General features: G+C 43.5%; 1 protein-coding gene across 8 annotated transcripts in view; it reads right to left on the reverse strand.

Moving 5' to 3' along the window:
- Nucleotides 1-103: 103 nt before the first annotated feature.
- Nucleotides 104-19,223, reverse strand: part of Wnk (Wnk kinase) — a 49,489-nt gene continuing 30,369 nt past the window's right edge. For 4 of the 8 annotated variants that reach the window (XM_073089956.1, XM_073089958.1, XM_073089960.1 and 1 more), the window contains exons 16-33: nt 18,055-18,154; nt 17,482-17,582; nt 14,893-17,060; nt 13,601-13,815; nt 12,465-12,590; nt 11,790-12,030; nt 10,524-11,382; nt 9,964-10,073; nt 8,390-8,467; nt 7,425-7,625; nt 6,810-6,953; nt 6,366-6,481; nt 5,564-5,650; nt 4,579-4,764; nt 3,640-3,724; nt 2,741-2,857; nt 1,903-2,165; nt 681-1,417 (exon numbers count right to left, since the gene is read on the reverse strand). In XM_073089956.1, coding sequence (XP_072946057.1) covers nt 986-1,417; nt 1,903-2,165; nt 2,741-2,857; nt 3,640-3,724; nt 4,579-4,764; nt 5,564-5,650; nt 6,366-6,481; nt 6,810-6,953; nt 7,425-7,625; nt 8,390-8,467; nt 9,964-10,073; nt 10,524-11,382; nt 11,790-12,030; nt 12,465-12,590; nt 13,601-13,815; nt 14,893-17,060; nt 17,482-17,582; nt 18,055-18,154 — 5,629 coding nt within the window. In that variant the 3' untranslated portion in view covers nt 681-985. Of the gene's footprint in view, nt 245-679; nt 1,418-1,902; nt 2,166-2,740; nt 2,858-3,639; nt 3,725-4,578; nt 4,765-5,563; nt 5,651-6,365; nt 6,482-6,809; nt 6,954-7,424; nt 7,626-8,389; nt 8,468-9,963; nt 10,074-10,523; nt 11,383-11,789; nt 12,031-12,464; nt 12,591-13,600; nt 13,816-14,892; nt 17,061-17,481; nt 17,583-18,054; nt 18,155-19,223 lie in introns of those variants that run through there. The other 4 variants (XM_073089961.1, XM_073089964.1, XM_073089962.1 and 1 more) reach the window with 4 other exon arrangements.

Genomic DNA, 19,223 nt, shown 5'->3' on the forward strand with positions numbered 1-19,223 from the left:
ATGAATACAAGGCTTAAGACTTTCATTTACCTACCTTCCTAGTTGCATTTCTATCAATTATTTTTATACAGTAACATTAGTTTCAAAATAAAACAGCCGGTGGTAGATATCACATATGAATATTTTATTTACGAATAATGATATAGATATAGTATGTTACACGTACAATAAATATAAGGTACAAGGTGATTCGCCACACGTCACGACCGCCGCACGCACACCAGCACCACCTGGCGGCACACCGCTGCAACATACCAAACACACTCTCAAATTAGGCTCAATGCACTCAAATAGTTTACATTATATTCCTTCAAAAAGTGCCTAGTTTGACTGAAAATAGTTGCAAAAATAATTATTCGGAATGTTGAAAATTAAATTATCAACCTCAAATGGGATGAAAAATTTACCCGTGTTGACTGCTACTTCTAAGGGTAGCGTAGGAGCGACAGCAAGCAAATACACGGGCGACCGTAGCTAGTGATCGTTAACGGTAGACAGCTACAGTTGGTGGTAGTTGCCAGCTTGAGCTCGTACATTACAGCTCTGAAGGCCTGTCCAAACAGAACGCGTATTCTAGTGCCGCGCCAGGCGTAAGCGCTGGAAGGAGATCTCGACGCCGCGGTCTAGCACCGAGTTGTGTTGAACTGAGTTACTACTAAGCGATCACACAGAGCGCGTACACGCATTACTGTCGCGGCGTTAAGTGTTCTTGTCGCTGAGTGCTGTATTTTTTTTCAGATTTGTGTATTAGCGCCACTATTACAATGTATGCGCGCGTGAATGAGTACGCGCTCTGTGTCACCGCTTATTAACTCAGTAAACACAATTCAGCAGCGTCAGGATTTACTTCTAGCGTTTACGCTTGGTGCGGCGTTACGCGTTCTCTGTGGCCAGGCCTTAAAGCTTAAGTTGTATGCCCCGTATTCTCTATGTTTCAAGATTAGTATGTAGTAATACGAAAGTCCCTACACATCAGAACCACGTTTTAAGTACAACATAATGATTGCAGAGTATAGTGAGCGGCCGGCAGTGACTGACCTCTGTCCGTGAGCGCCTCGTCCACGAACACGTCGGCGCGCAGCGCGCCCGCCGCCGCGCTGAGCCGCCGCGGCAGCGCCCCGCCCCCCGGCGCGGCCCCGCCCCCCACGCTGGCCCCGCCCCCCTCCGCGCCGTCGTCCAGCGCCCGCCAGCGCGCCAACTCGTCGGCGGCGGAGACGAGGTCGGCGCGGTCGGGCTCGGCGGCACGCGCGAGGCTGGCGCGGTAGCGGCGCTCGACGAAGGGCGCGAAGGCGGGGTCGTCGTCCAGCGAGAGCGTGCGGTCCAGCACGGTGCACGTGAGGCCGCGCGCCGGGTCCACCACCAGGTAGCTGCGCTCGCGCTCCTCCGCCGGCTCGCACGGACTCTGCTTGCTGTCCAGCTGGACAACGATATTATTAGTGAAAAAACATTTTACAACGAATTAGAGAAATTGTGTTGTAATTAAACAATTGTAATAAAAAATAAATTATTGTTAGTCCATAATTACAAACCGCCTGATTTCCATGAACGGTAGTGACCTCGTAACATCAGATAAGCTACACGTGCCTTTGCTGTTACCATTATGGAAATAAAAATTATGAATAATTACTATATTAAGCGTAATTTAATAAATTAAATTGTGTAAAAAGGAATTTGTATTATTATTATTATGTTCTGCACTTTATAAGCGACGCATGTGTACCAGATCTTTAGATAAGAGTCAAATTTTATCTGGGGCTTGAATACAGATATCCATGGGTGGCTGGAGGTACTTACTATCAGGTCGCTTTATAAAGTTATTTGTATCATTAAACACAACCCATGGACATCTGTATTCAAGCCCCAGATAAAATTTGATTGTTATCTAAATATTTATTTATGAACCTGCGGCGCGGGATCGAGGATGGTGGCGACGCGTCCGTCGAGCGCGTCGGCGAGCACGTAGCAGCGCGCGCGCGCCGTGTCCGTCAGCACGTACGTGTCGCTGTCGGCGCACGTGTCCGCGCACGTGTCGGCGCACGTGTCCGGACACGTGTCGGCCGCCGCGCCGCCCGCCTCCTCGCCCCACGACGTGTTGTCGCACGAGAGCTCGTCCAGCGCGCCCTCGCCGCCGAACTGCGCCTGCGACAGCTCCAGCTTCTCTTTCGCTATAAATAAGGGAATTCTCATTTAATACATCGCCCTTTTTAAGTCTCCATTGCAACATATTTTAATCTTAATTTATCCGACTATTTCCAAGGGTGTCTGAAATTTACCAGCCTACACTTAAGGGTGTATAGATTAACTTTTACGAGAAGTAACATCTTCGCAATAAATAGGATATTAATGTGTTAATGTTAAAGTAGGCCGTACCGTGTTTGTCCCTGTAGTTCAGGTACCAAAATAGCGCTACGGTATCTACGGCCTTGCTGTAGTAAGAGCAAGAAAGAATGCGAGCTCTAACTCTCTGACCCATAGTGACCCCGGGAACGATGACGGTTTGAGTGGCCGCAAACAGTCGTACATACCAAATGGTGTGATGAACTTTATGCTCACTAAAGCAGTCCGACGGGGCGACGCACTTAGAGGACTCCCGTTTGCGTCGCTATGGAGATTCTGAAGTCTTTAACGTAGCGCAGAAAACAGTCACCGGGGTTGTAAGATCAGTAAAAATCTCTCATAACTTCACGTCGCTCTCATGGCACCTGCCACTTCATAAAAAAAAAAACAAAACCGCTCGTACCGTGCAGGTGTTCGGGCAGCAGGCGGCACAGGCCGTACTCGCGCAGCGGCGCCGCGCGCGCCACGCGGAACCGCCGCGTGCGACCGCCGCTCGACCCCACCCACTCCGGACCCAGCTCTGAAACGACACACAACACCCGTCAAACAGAGTAGCGATCAACTTTTTCATGCCTGTTATTGTAATTCTAAATAGAAGGTAGAAATTTGCGGTTCGACTCCGGCGGCACCAACGCCACACCTATTTCCGCCTTCTATAACAGCAGTGTTAAGCACTGCTGTGTTCTGGTTTGAAGGGTGTGGCTTTTCCAAGGCGTTCCAGCTTAGTCCTCAGGGATAGCGGTGTATCTATAGCCGACCTCTAGTACGAATATCTAATCCTATCTCAAGTCAATTACAGATGTCAATGGGCGGCAGTAGCCACTTACCATCGGGTGGACTGCATGCTCGTCTGCTAATCCTATATTATAAAAAAAATATTTACTTTAACATTGGTGAAGAGCAAGAGGATTTTTTTATCAAATCAACATGATCATCATCAACCCATTACTGTCCCACTGCTGGGCACGGCTCTCCTCTCTAAATCAGAACGATTAGACCATAGTCTACCGCTCTGGCCAAGTGCGTATTGGTAAACTTCACATGCCTTAGAAAACTTTTTTGTAAGATTTCTTAGATATGCAGGTTACCTCGCGATGTTTTTTTTCAACGTTTAAACAAATGATAATTAATTTCTAATACGCATATAACTAAAAAATCCGAGGTGCAGGCCTAGGATTTCAACTTCGGACCCCTCAATCGAGAGGCCGAATTTCTTAACCACTAGGACTATCACTGCAATTGATTAGAAAATATCGCTATAAATAAATTATATTTAAAAAAACTAAAAGTAATAAAATGTACCTTCGAATGTGTTAACGGCACTATCGTTCATAGTGGCTGCGAGTATGTCATGTTCCTCTGTGCTATGATCTGTGCTGTACACGTCCTGGAAATACAATTGCGTATATTACAATTTAATATGAAATTTAAAATAGACACTTCAACATAATTTGTTTGTAAGAGAATTAATGTGTATATAGAATTTATTAAGTATGCGTAAATAGTCAAATTTGAAACTATAAACAATAAAGAAAAACACTCAAAGGAGATATTGCATTAATAATTATATGGTGCACGTATCCCACTTAACAATGGGGTTGGTCAAGTTTTGATACTAGTTCATTATATTATAATGTTTTAAATAAAAGTATATTGTTATGAATAAATATTATAAATCCAGGGGGTATTCGAACACCTGACAATCTGCCCGGGAAAAGAGGGTATAACCTCGAGGCCCGAATTTCCTGCCCAGTATATAATCCGATTGTGCTTTGACAAAACTACTTTCAATCATTGTTCTTGATTATTCCTAATAATACTATGTAGAAAAATCGCACTATGTAATAAATAACACTGTAGGGATATACACAAAAACAAATTTTCTACACGCTATGTGACGTCATTTTCGATTCGACCAATGGGAATGCGTTTTGCAAATTTCAATTTCGCTCGCATAATTTACGATTTTTGATTAAAGTTTTAAACAATTTAATACAAAATCAAGAAAAAATAATGGTTTAGATGTAATTTCAGGACCGTAACGTACCGGGGAAAAAATAACAAGCAAATCTAAATCACATATGTACATATTCCCTATTGTAAAAAATTAAATTCCTTATAAATACCTAATTTAGCACACCTGAAGGGGTGGGACATAAGAGAAAATATGTTAATTTTAAGACTCATGTATACCACTATGTTCTTGCAAATATACTGAATAGAATGGTGTGTGTGTCGCACCTTGGGCGGCGCGTGCTTGTAGTGCAGGCTGATCTTGCTGAGCTCGTGGTCGAGGTGCGCCAGGCGGGCCGCGTGCCGCGCCGCCCCGCCCCGCGCCCCGCCCTCCGCCTCGCCGCCCTCCGCCCCCTCGCCGCCCTCCGCCCCCTCGCCGCCCTCGCCCGCCAGCCCGCCGTCCACGCTCTCCACCTGCACGAACCCAACTTGTAGTGAAGAGTAGTCACTTACAAATCGCCACCGTTCTACTACAATGTATTTCTGCTTATACACAGCAGTTAGACATTGCTATATTCTGGTTTGGAAGATGTGGTAAGGGAAGGCATACTTATCAGAGTCGTTCCAACTCATGTACTCAGGTGTAGCAACGCATCTGATGCAGAGACCTCAGGTAGAAATTGAATCTTATGTAGTAGTAGTTAATTACAGATGTCACAATTTAAGGAAAAAAAATCTTACGGCCGCTTTTTCAGTCGTGCGTATTCGAGCTCGCACGTACGTGTTATCCTTATACGTACTACTTGAATGTAGATACCTTCGGCACATGCATTTCAAGCTTAAAGGGTGTGTTGTGTACACTGTTCTTATACTTATTTATGAGTCGGTAATTTAACTTAGATGACGATAGATCGGTCATCTGACACAGGATCGCATTCGTATCTATGATCAACTTGAAGTAAAACTTATTCTACAAAGAGTTGTGCGGCGGTTATTACAGATGTGCGGCGGTAACCCCAAACTATCAGACTGCAAATTCTTTTGAAAATATTAATACAATAGTCTATCTTATACTCCTAGTTTTCAATACAATAAATTGCACTAAAAACCAACTATTATACGCCATATAAAGTAATATTACAAAATAATTAAATTTCTAAAAAAATATTTACTAAATCTCACATACTAACAAACACACACCTATAAAAAATACACGTAATCATAATAATACAAGTATATACAAAGTGTGTACACACGAGCGCGCGGCACCCACCTTGTCCTGCGGCAGGGCGTGCAGCGCGCGCTGCGTGGGCGACAGCGCGGGGCTGTACTCCAGCGGCGACTGCGGCGACACCGGGCCCTGCGCCACACACACGTCACCACACCGTATGTACGCGTGCGAGCACGGGGATCAACCGTAAATTAATGTACAGGGGACACTACGATATGTCAGATAACAAGGTTGTATGTAACGAGCTAAATTGATACTGTATTGACAAATGAGTGAAGACCCTAATATGATAAAAAAAATATAAAAGTAAGTAATACTAGGTTCATCAAATTCTTATTATAGAATGGTTTAAAAAAATGTTGTAATTTAATTAATTTATGGATGATCCGCCGAGATTGATTCGAATAAAGAAAATATTACAACAATAAAATCTGATTTAAAAAAGTGTTTATAGCAATAATATTTATGTGACTGTGAGTGTGTGAAAACACTTAGAAAACACACATACGACAAAATTTTTTGAGATAATAAAACATTTCTGAAAAAATCTATTAATCATGAGAAAGCGTAATAAAGCATTATTTCTCCAACTGATGAACTGAACATAAATTTTATAATTTCAGAAACATTTAATATTTTGATAAATGTTAACTTATAATTTCGTAGACAGGTGTCAAACATTTTAAAAAGAAAATAGTGCCTCAAATTTATTGAAAATAAGCAACAATGTGTATAAAAAGCGATCGAAGCGAACATGAGAACACACAAACAAACACAATACAAAAAACAAACAAGCACAAAACCATGAATAGCACACACACTGGGGTAGTTTAGCGTTACTTACGCTGTTGGATATGGACGCGAGCTTGTGTTGCAACGAGAGCATGTATTCGTTGTAGGACTGCGCCTTATTCGGCGTGCTCGGCTGCGACGAGCCCGTAGAGTTCACGTTCGTCATACCTGCATTATTTATTTATTTAATTAATTAAGACGATATTTTACCTATTCACATATACAGTGTGAAAGGTAATAGACTGGACATACTGAAAGGCACATTAGTTAAGAGCCTTAAGTAAGCATTAAAAATGTAATGCAAGCAAGCAATGCGAGGGGGACAGACGGATTGCACACCATGTGTGTGTGGAAAAAAACACAATTAACATGTTTAAGACCCCGTATGTCCTTGTGCACACCCGGTGTGTGTATATGTGTGCATGTGTGTGTGTATATGTGTGCATGTGTGTGTGTGTGTGCGCGTGTATGTGTGTGTGTGTCCGTGTGCGCGTACCCATCTCCATGTCGACGGCGCGTCGTGCGAGCGCGTGGTGCACGGCGCGCTGCGCGGCCAGCGAGCCCAGCGCGGGGCCCACCAGCGACAGCCCGCCGCCCATCAGCGCGCCGCCGCCCAGCGACAGCGGCGCAGGGGGGAGGCCTGGGGGGGCGGGGGGCAGAAACGGCTCATCAATACATTTTTATATAATATAGGAGTAGCACACGTGCAGGGAATCCACCTGATAGTAAGTGGCTATTGCCGCCCATGGACTATCTGTAATCAACCCCAGATAGGATTACATATTCCTACCTGTTGGTCGACCACAGATGCCCCGCTATCCCTGAGGATTAAGCTGAAACGCCTCGGCAAAGTATGTATGTATACCTTAGCACACTCTTCAAACCAGAACACGGCAGCGATTAACACTGCTGTTGAGGCAGAAATGGTGTGGTGGTGGTGCCGCCGGAGTCGAACCACAAAGGATTCTAAGTCAAGGGAAACGCTCATTTTCAAGAAAAGAGTTTATAAGAGCTGATTAGTTAAATGGTGGATAACATACCCATTGGTTACAAAACATGAACAGACTATATAAGGCACATACAAATAGCACAAAAATATATCAAAACTTACCCAAATTCTGACCAAGATTCTGACCCATAAGATTCTGATTGAGGCCCAAGTTGGGTGCCAGGCCCATGTTCTGCTGCAGGCCGAGGTTCTGGGCGGCCAGACCGGGTTGCAGCTGCCCACCGAGACCCAGACCCAGGCCGAACGAACCCATCGGCTGACCACCGAGCTGGTTCACCGAGGTCTGCAACGCTTGTTGTTGGACTGGAAACATCATTAATACATTGTTTTAGAAGTTATAAAAATAGTCATGAAATGTATGTCAAAAAGCCTCTATGTGTGGTACGCTTAACTCTGCTGGCTGTCACACGTAAACTACTTTTAATCTATTTAACTTTTATCAAAAACTTGATCAATACCATAATTAGTGCCACAAATATAAATATAATTTTATGGATTCCTGTATTCCTGTCTCATTACTGGATTTTTAATCTCCCCCGCCAATTAACGGAGAGGGATAGATGTTTTTCGATGTAATCTCTATTTCTATCTGTAATTAATAAAAGAGATCTCCAGATACATGTTTACAGACGAACTCTATAAAAAATATATTATCATAAATCGTTTAATTTTCATTTATATGTGAAATTCCCGTCCAAATTGATTCAGTAGTTTCTGGTTTAATCAAACAAAAAATTACAGATATCCCGTAAAATGTTTGTAAACTACGAAACAACTCAATCAATTTCAATTTTTTTTTTTGAGTTTGTATAGTTAGTTTCAGTTTTAAAGACATTCTTGGAGCCAATAGATGTCGCTATTATCGAGATCTAAACAACATTTTGCGGCAGGACTACTTCTGCTCCAACTCACACTTACAAACATTTAATATCTAATCTATATTTATAACTAATCATACAACATAGTTCACAAAGCTCATATTCAAAGCGCGTTCCGTTCAGTACAGCACAGTACATCGTACAGTACAGCAAGCGGCGCAAGTAGAGTATCATACGAGTGGTAGTTACCGATGAGATCGTTAGCGGTGACCAGCATGGGTTGGTAGTACTTGGGCGGCGCGTAGTGCAGGCGGCCGGACACCATCGCTGCGGCACACGGCTTGTTAGTCACACCGCGGGGGGGTAGGGGGTTGTTGCGTTAGGCGGCCGTTTGGGGGCGGGGGTCGAGAGAAATGTCATCTAATCTTTAATTTAATACTCTGGAAGATGGTAGAACCGTTTGTGGTTCGACTACGGCGGCACCACCGCCACACCTATTTCTGCCTAATAATAGCAGTGTTAAGCGCTGCTGTGTTCTGTATTGAAGGGTCTGGTAAGGGAGACATACTATTCAGAGGCGTTCCAGCTTAGTCCTCAGGGGCAGCGGCGCATCTGTGGCCGACCTCAGGTAGGAATATCTAATCCTATCTAGGGTTGATTACAGATGTCCATGGGCGGCAGTAGTCACTTACCATAAGGTGGACTGCATGCTCGTCTGCTACTCCAATCTTATAAAAAAAAACTTTGAGGAGAGGCGGGGAGATGGAGTCGAATCAAATCACATTTTATGTTACTATAGGGAGAGGGGGGTCTGGGCATATTACTGGGGAATATTACGTATTTTTTTTATTTCACATTCACAATTTGGATAGGTAAAATTGGTTAAAATTGATTATAAAATTACTAATAGATTCAGGCCGCCCTACACAACAACAGTAAATATAATTACAAATTCACATGCTCAAGTTATCTGTATAAACATTTATTGTAAGTTATCTACTACGTTGACTTCATTTCTTCAAAACTCGGCCATCATACTTTGTATGTATCATATAATTTTGTTAAAATGACACATTTATATTTTTGATTAATATTTTGGGAAAATAGGTAAACAATTAGATAGAGTTATGCAAATAGACATGCTAAAAATGTACACTGGTTAATCCAAGGCCATTCATTCGTTTAGAAGACACAGGACAGACAGTCCGTCGGAAGTTTACTGTTAATTTGGTAACTGTGGAGTGTAGAGGTAAGGAGAACTACATTATATGGGAGATATGTTAAAAGTGTCCATCTGTCAGCAATAAATAATTGCTCGGAAATCCCCCAAAAATCCTAGTGTAGCAAAGGGGTATGGAATGAACTTAGCAGCGGTTGTAGACAGAGTGAAGTGTACTGAGATCAAAATTTTAATAATATTATTGACATTCTATTTAGTAAATTTTATGTAAATGCCCCTTTAACACATGCCATTTTCTCATTTATAAAACAATGCAAATTTAAATAGAATTTAATGTTTTTTTAATAGTTTCTTTATATGAGATTCACTAAATGATAAAAAAAATATTGAAACAAAATATATACTTCATATCATAGTCTTCCTATTTTATTTGAAATTAAAAAAAAAATGCTTCATAACGAAGTGTAAAGTATTTTTTAGTGTTTAAATTTACCCTCTAGCTACACTATCGCCACCAATTTATTAACGACTTACGACGGATACTTTTGGATACATAGACATAGTACTCCTTACCCCCACCCTCCATATAGGTAACTATTGTATACATTATCGGATGCACAGTAATGTACTGTTGGCTACTCACCGGGTTGCGCGTTGGTCAGGATGTTGTTGTTGAAGCCGAGGTCGGGCTGCGGGAACTGCGGCTGGTTCAGCAGCCCCAGGAGATTCGGCCCGGACAGGTTCTGTTGTTGGCTGCGGTCATAAATGGGGATTTGTAAATATAAGGTTGTACAAATTGCATCTATTTTTTTATTTTTTAGGGATAGCAGAGTACGTCGATTTCAATTATCTACACATTTAAGCTAGCTGGAAATCGGCTGAGAACCATAGCTCAGTAAGAGCCGACGATACTCACTTGCTTCTAATGTATTGTAATTGTGCAACAATATGACCGAAATATTTGCGTTACTTAGTGCTCTCCCTTGATTGTGATAGATTTTATCTCAATGATAAAAATAATTGAAAAAAAAATGTTAGTTTATAAATCTTTCAGAAAAGTTTCAGAATGGTGTGGCGGTGCTGCGCCGCAGTTGAACCATAAACATTTACTTTATTTAGGTTATTCAAGTAAAACTCTACTAAAATATACTTATTAAATGATTATTAATACTGAATGAAATGAAATAACTTGGTTATACTAACTTCATAATGTTCTGTTTGAGCAGCATCCTCTGAATGTTCTCAGCGTTGGGCATCGTGTCGGTGACGCCCTGCGTGGGCGTGAGCGTGGGCTGGTTGAACTGTAACCGACCCAGCGCCATCGGGTCCAGCGCGGGCGGCACCTGCCCCAGCCCCATGTTCAGCCCCAAGTCCGCACTCACCCCCATCGGGGTCCCCACCTGACTCAACCCCAGCAGAGGAGTGTCGGTGGCTATCTGCAACGGCGTGGTTAAGTTCGAGAGATTCTGTTGCAGGCCGCCGTTGAGCAACGCTGGATGGACAGTAGTGGATTGGAAGGGGAACGCCTGCGGGATCGTCGACTGGATGTTCGTGGTCATCGGCACCGTGATGGGCGGCGCGGTGGACTGCGGCATCGGGACGCTGGTTATCTCCGGCGGCAGGGGCTTCACCTCCGCGGGCCGGTGGTCCGTGATCGTCTGCGGGGCGTGCGACAGTTGCGCCGCGGTGGAATACTGGTGAGTAGGAACATAGTTTTCTTGGGGAATGACTTGGGCGGGCGGGGGCAGCTTGGGGGTCTCCGGCTCGGGGAGCCCGTTGACCTGGGGCGGCGGGGGCTCCTGGGGCTTGGGGGGCGGTTCCCGGGTGACGTCCGAGTAGAGTTTCGGCTCGGGCGGTTTCTCGGGAGGTTTTTCTGGGGGCTTCTCGGGCTCGGGGGGTTTGTCTGCGGCGGGCTCCTCGTGGTCCTCGCCGCGGTCCACGACGGGGCTGACTAGAAAGCGGGAGATCTTTCGCGTGGGCTTCTGCTGCTTCTTCTCGCCGTTCTGCGACTCCGTGCTGCCGGACCGCTCGGCGAGCGCCCCGCCGTCCGACTGATTGGATCCTATGAAAAATAGTATTGTGTTTTAATTACTTTTATGAAAATACCAATGCCAATACCAGCCATACTCATGACAATATTAACTTACAAGGTATAAAAATATACATGTTTAATTTTATCTATATATCGTAAATTTTTATACTGTATGAAAATCCAAGGATGGCTTTGCAAAAATACTTCGATCAGCTTCTGCAGACTCTGTTGTCATATTCGTTTCATTCATTCAAGTAATTGTATATGTATCCGAATTTACAACTACTATTTCTTTGATACACAAGTAAAGTATACGTCGCAAAGAAGCAGCTGGAAGGCAATATATTAACGGAAGCAATATCCACTGGCTATCATCATCAAGGGAATTAACTCTATAATACTAAAGATGGGGGGAAACTAGAGTATCCGTTACGTACCGACTGAGGACGCGGTGCTGATCTTCCTGGAGGCGGGGTCGGGCGCGATGCGCTGGGCGGCGCCGGGGGCGGGGCCGGGGGCGGGGCCCGGCGCGGGCGGCTCGGGCTCCGGCTCGTCCGCCAGCTCGGCGAGCGCGATGCTGTCGGCGGACGCGGTGGGCGTCGTGCACTCAGAGTTGTCCTGGTTCGAATCCGTCAGGTTCTCTTCGCGCTCCGTCGTCTCGGAGTCGTAGTCCGTGTGCTTGTATTAACACAAACATTATATCAATTAGTCGTCCCTCATAAATGTATAGTAGATTACATCATATCTTTCCACATCTCAATAATAGTAATCATCATCAGCGATAATAAATCACAAAACCCGTACGACGTACGTATAGTAAGAATCACTCCCGTCGTCGTATCATAAGCCTAAACTCTCAAAACTATTTTCAGGTACGTATGCGGCACTGCAACACGTACAACAAGAGATATAACCGCGAGATGCGCAATTTCCGTTACACCGCCGCGTAATTTGTGTCGATCTGTTTCAACCGGACTTGCGATCGTGATCCGCTCGATTGCACGCGCTTTCGCACAAAACCGCGATCTCGATTTCATACAAAATCAATTGTTCCGCGTCCGCACGCGGGTTCGATTAAAAACCCGCTCCATGCGTTCGCGGCCTAAGCTTACCTTGTCGATGTTGAGCCTGAGCGCGGCGGGGTGCGGCGCGGGGTCGGCGCGCAGCTGGCGCACGAGGTCGCGGATCAGCTCCGTTAGGGCGCCGCTCTGCGTCTCGGGCAATAGGTTGTTCGACACCTACAGTACAAATGTACATACACATTATAATGATAAATGTATACCCACATTAGCTATTTAACAGTCGTTAAACCTTGTCGGATATGTTGCAGGTTGACCGCGAGTAACCCGTACCTCTCACCACTAGTCACAGCGTCATCACAATCCACTAATGAGTAGAAGAGTATGACGAAGTATGACTACCTCCACTTCCCATGAACGGGCGACTTCTAGTGAGACGACAAGAATAGGCTAACGTCATATGTAACATAGTAAAGCGTCAATTTTAATAATTTTAATACATGACGTCATAACTCTCAATGTCACGTGACCGACTATTTTCGCGCGACAGTTAACAAACAAAAATATATCTTTTAGTATAAAATACAACTATAGTCTGATTCATAATTAGGTGTCCAAAATGTAAACAAAGAAATGTCACCGTAAAAATTAACAAGAAACAAAAACTTTAACAATCTCAACAAAAAACGAAAATTTAACAAATATACACAATTTAACAAACGCGTTATGTAAACGAGAAAACATTAGAGTTCGATCACAATCACGAAAATGAATAATATCAGTTACGAAACTTAAAAATGACAGCACAAGAAATGTCTTGGATTCCGATTGTGTTACTATTATCAAATTTTAATTTTCTACCATAAACTTCGTTTTTTATTATTATTACTGTATGGAGCGAAATTGAGGTAATATAAATATTAGAAAATGTGAATTGATCTTAATTTATTTAGATTAATATTTTATTATTGTTGTATTATTTTAATATCTTAAAATATAAGAAACTACCATTTGAAATTATTTTTTTGATAGGTCAACACCTTTGTTTACATTTTGGACACCTAATTATGAATCAGACTATAGTTTCAATAAATGGATCAAAAGGGTATAAAGTTAAAACATTTAAACTCTAAAACACTTACCCGAAAAGTAGTTAACTACAGCCAAGTTACACCCTTAGTTACTTAGTCAAAATCAAAGATACAAGAAAAAAAGAAGTACAAACTGACCAAATTACTCGCGATCTCCTCAGGGTTGACGTCGCTGACGTGAAACTTGAACGTGACCGTCTTGGACTTGGACTCGAGCTGGCACTCCACCACGGTGCCGCCCTCGCTCACCGCGAGCACGGTCAGCCGCGGCGACTTGTCCTTCTCCCGGGAACGCTTCTTCGAACCCCGGGACTTGCGCTCGCTCGTTATTGGCGATGGGATCGCTGTGCTCGCTGTAAATAGGACAAATATAAATCGAATTAATATTTGGTGAACAAAAATAATATGAGTGTATTGTTAAATTAATTTAATTTAGGTTAAAGATTATATTTCAGAAAGAGAGAATTATCATAAAAATAAAATACTAGACTAGTTAACAATGTTATTGTGCCCCTTTTAATGTCACAATTTAGACGATTCTAACGCCATTTTCTAAATCGAAATTAAGCTGTTTGAGCCCTGCAGGACTTGCAAAAGAATGAGACATAAATACAAACATACACAGAATAATACTTCAATGCTAGAAATTATTTAATTACTACTCTTATTGGGCCTAATAACCACCCTTCTCTATAGTACAATTTCAGGGGCACAATTACCAAATATAATTGCAAATCCAGGTCATAGATAGTCTGAGACCCGAGAAAGGACATAGGATAGTTTTTATCCCGGAAATCCCACGGGAACTAGGGATGGCAATCTAAGATCGATTAATCGGAGAATCGATCTTTTGGACCCAAAACATCGATAATTTTAATCGATATTAGTAAGGATTGAATCGTAAACTATGCATTTGATCAAGTGATGATCTTTAGCAAAGTTTAAGGTACGAATTTTTAGTTTTATGTATCCATGTACGTTATATTATATTCTCTTAAACGCGGAAGAAGCCGAGGGCAAAAACTAGTCTTTCCTAAGATAAAGGCAACTATTAAATTTAATCCTTAGAATAACTTACCTGTATTCGATCCCAGGTAGAACATAAGTCTTAGATAGAACGAGCTTTTGCCCGCGGCTTCGCTCGCGTTACGAAGTAATATTTTCATCCCCTACTTTATCCCCTTGGGGGTAGAATTAATCAAAATCCTTTCTTAGCGGATGCCTACGTCATAACATCTACCTGCATGCCAAATTTTAGCCCGATCCATCCAGTGGTTTGGGCTGTGCGTTGATAGATCACTATGTCAGTCAGTCACCTTTGAGTTATATATATTTAGATTGAAGATTGATTACAGGCAACTCGTTCGTATGTTACTTCAATTATATAATAAAGAAGAATGGTTTGGTAATAAAAATGTAACTGTACTCACGCTCAGAACCCTGGCTCTCCGACTGCCTCTCCTCCACAGAGCTGAGGTCCGGTTGCTTGATGGCATCCTGGTGCGTAGCGGCCGACGGGAACTCGCTCAGCGGCGTCAGGAACTGCTCCTTCTGTCCACCGTTCGCCTGGTAGACCTCAGTCTCCGTGTGGATGCTCAGCTGCTGCGGGACCGCCTCCTGCCCGGTCGAAGTGCTCACCGGCTGCTGTTGCGGCGGTTGCGGTTGCTGTTGCGGCGGTTGCGGCTGCTGTTGCGGCGGTTGCGGCTGCTGTTGCGGTGGTTGCGGCTGTTGTTGCAGCGGTTGCGGCTGTTGTTGTGGTTGTTGCGGCGGTTGCGGCTGTTGCTGCGGTTGCAGTTGTGGTTGTAACTGCGGCTGTAGCTGCGGTTGCAATTGCTGCGGCGCGGGCTCTTGCGCGATGACTTGGCTCTGAGGTATCGTAGTAGGAACTGAAGACGGAATGGACTCCTGGTACTGTGTTATGGTAGTCTGCGCTATCGTCGACGAGAGCACTTCCTGGTACTGTGAGACGGGCACGCTCTGCGGCATCGACGACGGTATACCCTCCTGGTACTGCACCGGCAGCTGCTGCTGGTTCTGGTACATCTGCAGCGGGTTGGCAGTGTAATGCTGGACGGGCGTGCCCTCGTGACTAGATATCTGCCTCTCGTTCTGCTGCACCATGCTGAAGTTCTGCTGCATTATGTTGTGCGGCAGCGACTGCCCCTGCATCTGCATCGTGTGGTAGCCGTGGTCGTCCGACTGCATCGACTGCTGCTTCTGCATCTGCAACTCCTGGTTCTGCATGTACTGGTTCTGGTACTGCTGCAGCTGGTCTACAGACATCTGCGGCTGCAGCGCCGGCTTCTGATACTGATCTGGTACGATGTTCTGCTGCTGGTCGTGCATGTCCACCGAACTGATCTGACTCTGCTCGGAGCCCTGCCGCGTGTAGATCGGCCGGTGGGCTCGCAGGATCTCCTCCACTTTCTGCTGTTGCTGCCCCATCAACTGCTGCTTCTGGGCCAACAGCGCCAGGTTCTGCTGATCGATGAAGTTTTGCTGCGATTGCAGCTGCAACTCCTGTTGAGCTAAATACTGCTGTTGCTGTAGGGTTCGTATGTGTTGCGGCGAGAGCGTCTGGCCCGGCATTTGGAGCTGTTGCTGCGATATCATCTGTTGATGGAGGACTAGTTGTTGTTGCGCGAGCATCTGCTTCTGCATGTTGAGCTGTTGTTGCGCCTGGGCCACCTGGTGTTGAGCCTGCGCCACCTGTTGCTGTTGAGCTAATATCGTCGGGTCCACCGCGGCGTTGAGGATGTTCTGCATCGCAGGTTGAACGTACTGCGGTTGACTTTGTTGAAAATTCAACGCTTGACTAGTTTGCTGCTGGATCTGCATCCCCAGCAAATTGTTCATCTTCTGCTGCATAGATTCTTGCTCCTGCTGAGTTGTCGGTTGCACCTCTATGCTCTCCGCCTGCTGGCTGACGAGCGGCTGCTGCTGAGGCTGTTGAAGTTGCTGCTGTAGCTGTTGCTGCTGTTGTTCAGATTCTGACTCCTTCCGCGACTGCAGGGTGTCCGGCCTGTGGATGATCTGGGAGAGAATGTTCTGAAGATTCTGTAAGGACGGGTCTAAGATCTGACCCGTGACGAGATTCGGCTGCGGCCCGGCGATAATGTTTTCCTGCGCCGTCAGCTGCTCCTCCAACTGTTTTTGATGTATAGCCGCCGCTTGGTGCGCTATTATATTCTGCTGTTGCTGTATTATTTGCTGCTGCAGGGCTTGGTTCTGGCTGCTGTAGTCGGTCCCTACTAGCTGTTGATTGAGTAACGTGGGCTGTAGTTGCGTCTGCTGGGGTTCTAACAGACCCTGCTGGCCCTGTTGGTCCATCATGACCTGGCCCTGGACAGATTGCTCCAGCATCTGCTGGTTGAGGAGATTATGCTCCATCATAACTTGCTGCGTCTTCAGGTTCTGTTCGAGCAGCTGCTTCTGCTGGAAGAGCTGTTGGTCCGCGCTGAGGGAGGGCGACATGCGGGCCTGCATGAGGTTGTGTTGGAACAGCTTCATCGCCTTCTCCTCGTTGTTGAGGTGTTGCTGGAACTGGTGCTGGAGGAGTTGTTGTTGCGCTTGGTACAGTTGCGACTGCTGATCCAACCTGGTGGGGGTTAAACAAATGTGAGATGGAGAAATGGGGTGAATAAAACTGATTTTTAATCCATAATCCATAGATAAGTATAGATATCTCACCGCCTTTTAATTGAAGGAAGCCATTAAATGGCTTAAACGGTTAACCATTCTGTCAGCCATTCAATGACTACCATGGTGTAATTTACGCGGAACAATACCGACGTGCGTAGTTAAGTGTTGAAAAACACGAAATCTAAGAAAAAGTGCGGTATTTCTATATCGTTTCATTCGTAAATGATCTAAAAATTTCATTTTTTTAATATGTTTCAAACACGAAAATAGATGACAGTGACAATTTCAAATGTCAAAACTGGTAACATTTTCTTGGTAGGAGTGAGTAATCTTTACTAATCTAAGACATAATCTGCAAATAGTTGTCCTTTACTCACTGCACGGCGGTGAGCGCGGGCTGGGAGCCCACGCCGTTGAGCAGACTGGACTTCACCTGGTCCACGGGGCCGCCCTGCTGCTGGTTCTGGATCATCTTCACCTGGAAATTGAGAATAATTATAAAACACATGCTAAATGCTAAGTAATACAAAATGGAGAGTATAATTGAGAAAACAGTTCAGTGCAATCCTTTATAAACGTTATGTGTGTAAATAAATAAATTATTAAATAAATAAACTGTTTTTAACGCGTTAAACCCTTCACGCATAATATTTTCTATACACTCAGTGGCCGGAATATACCACTAAAATTTATTTAATATAACTAAAATTCACATATTGCTAAATCTAATTTACTTTATATCTCATTTATTCAAATGACTTTCATTTAATAAGAGTATTTCATTAAAATTTGTTTATATCATTTCCTAAATAACTAAAATGAACAAATGCATAGAATTTGTACATTTCCTTAATAAGTTCCATAAGGCTAGGTAAAAATATTTTTAACATAAATTTTGTAATTTAAGATGAATTTATAGTATTTTATAAGAAATGACTTTAATAACCAACTTGTCTCAACTGCTGCTCCAGCAACAATTGCTGCTGTCTGTTCTGCTCGTTGATCAGCTCTTGGTTGAACAGCATCTGAGCCTTCTTCTCACTCCGCTCTCTACAGACAAACATACTAGTTAAGAAATGTACTTTAAAATAAATAAACAAATAACTTTAAAACTACACAGTGTAATTTTTTAACGTACACGGGGTCAATTTTTCAAATAGCCAAATTTGAAACTATTAGAAATAACTAAAAATGCTGAAGTGAGTTACGGGTCTTTCAGAATTTTTCACTGATTCTTATAGTTTCGGATGTGGCCATGAAGGCGTACTTATAAAAATCACCCAAATGTAAAGAAGGTGTATGATTTATAAAAGAAAAAAGAAGAAAAGTTTCCTAAAACATGAGTATAATAACATTGAAAAATATAATATTATGTAATGTCAAGAATTTGATAAATTTAAACACATAGAACAGCTTAGAACAATTTGTCGAAACGTACATCAATTCTGCAAGTACAATAGAATAGTCCATGTGGAACCCATTGTCTAACACCCGGTTCTGTTAACATATCTGTTCTGTGAACATGAAAATTTATTTATATTCATTCTTAATTCTTCCTACCGGGCGATAAGACCTCTAGCTACATACCAGGGTTTAATCGGAACTTCATTTAATAACTTTAGAAAACTTTTGTAGTTAACACTTTAACTTCCCAAAAACTATATATAATTTAACAACAAAACAACAGAAAATATTATCACAACACTCGCACTCAGTCCAATTCAAAATTGTAGAAAATTTCGCAAAATTAATTTGCAAGTCAACATCGTAACAACCGGAAACGATGTCACTGCACTCAGTTTCTCAACATTGAATGAACGAAACGAAAACGAAAGTTAAATAACCACTATCGGTGCGTCGAGAAATGGAAAAATATGCAATGTACAGTGACCCTGAGACATTTCGGCACTGCTACCGCGAAAAACCACCGGAACGCAACTCGATATAACGAAAACGTATCGATATTCGATTGTATTCGCATGGAATCGATGTAAATAACTCGGTTGTAGGGCAAAGGACATAAAATTATTGATATAGAGTTCAATTTGCGTCACGCGAAGTCGTAACGCGGTGGGATCGACGGGTATTTATTTAACGGTCGCCATGGCAACCGGAATAC

The sequence above is a fragment of the Epargyreus clarus genome, unplaced genomic scaffold, assembly GCF_041222505.1.
Source record: "Epargyreus clarus isolate Ecla_fem2 unplaced genomic scaffold, WU_Ecla_fem_2.2 ptg000031l, whole genome shotgun sequence".
Classification (NCBI taxonomy): domain Eukaryota; kingdom Metazoa; phylum Arthropoda; class Insecta; order Lepidoptera; family Hesperiidae; genus Epargyreus; species Epargyreus clarus.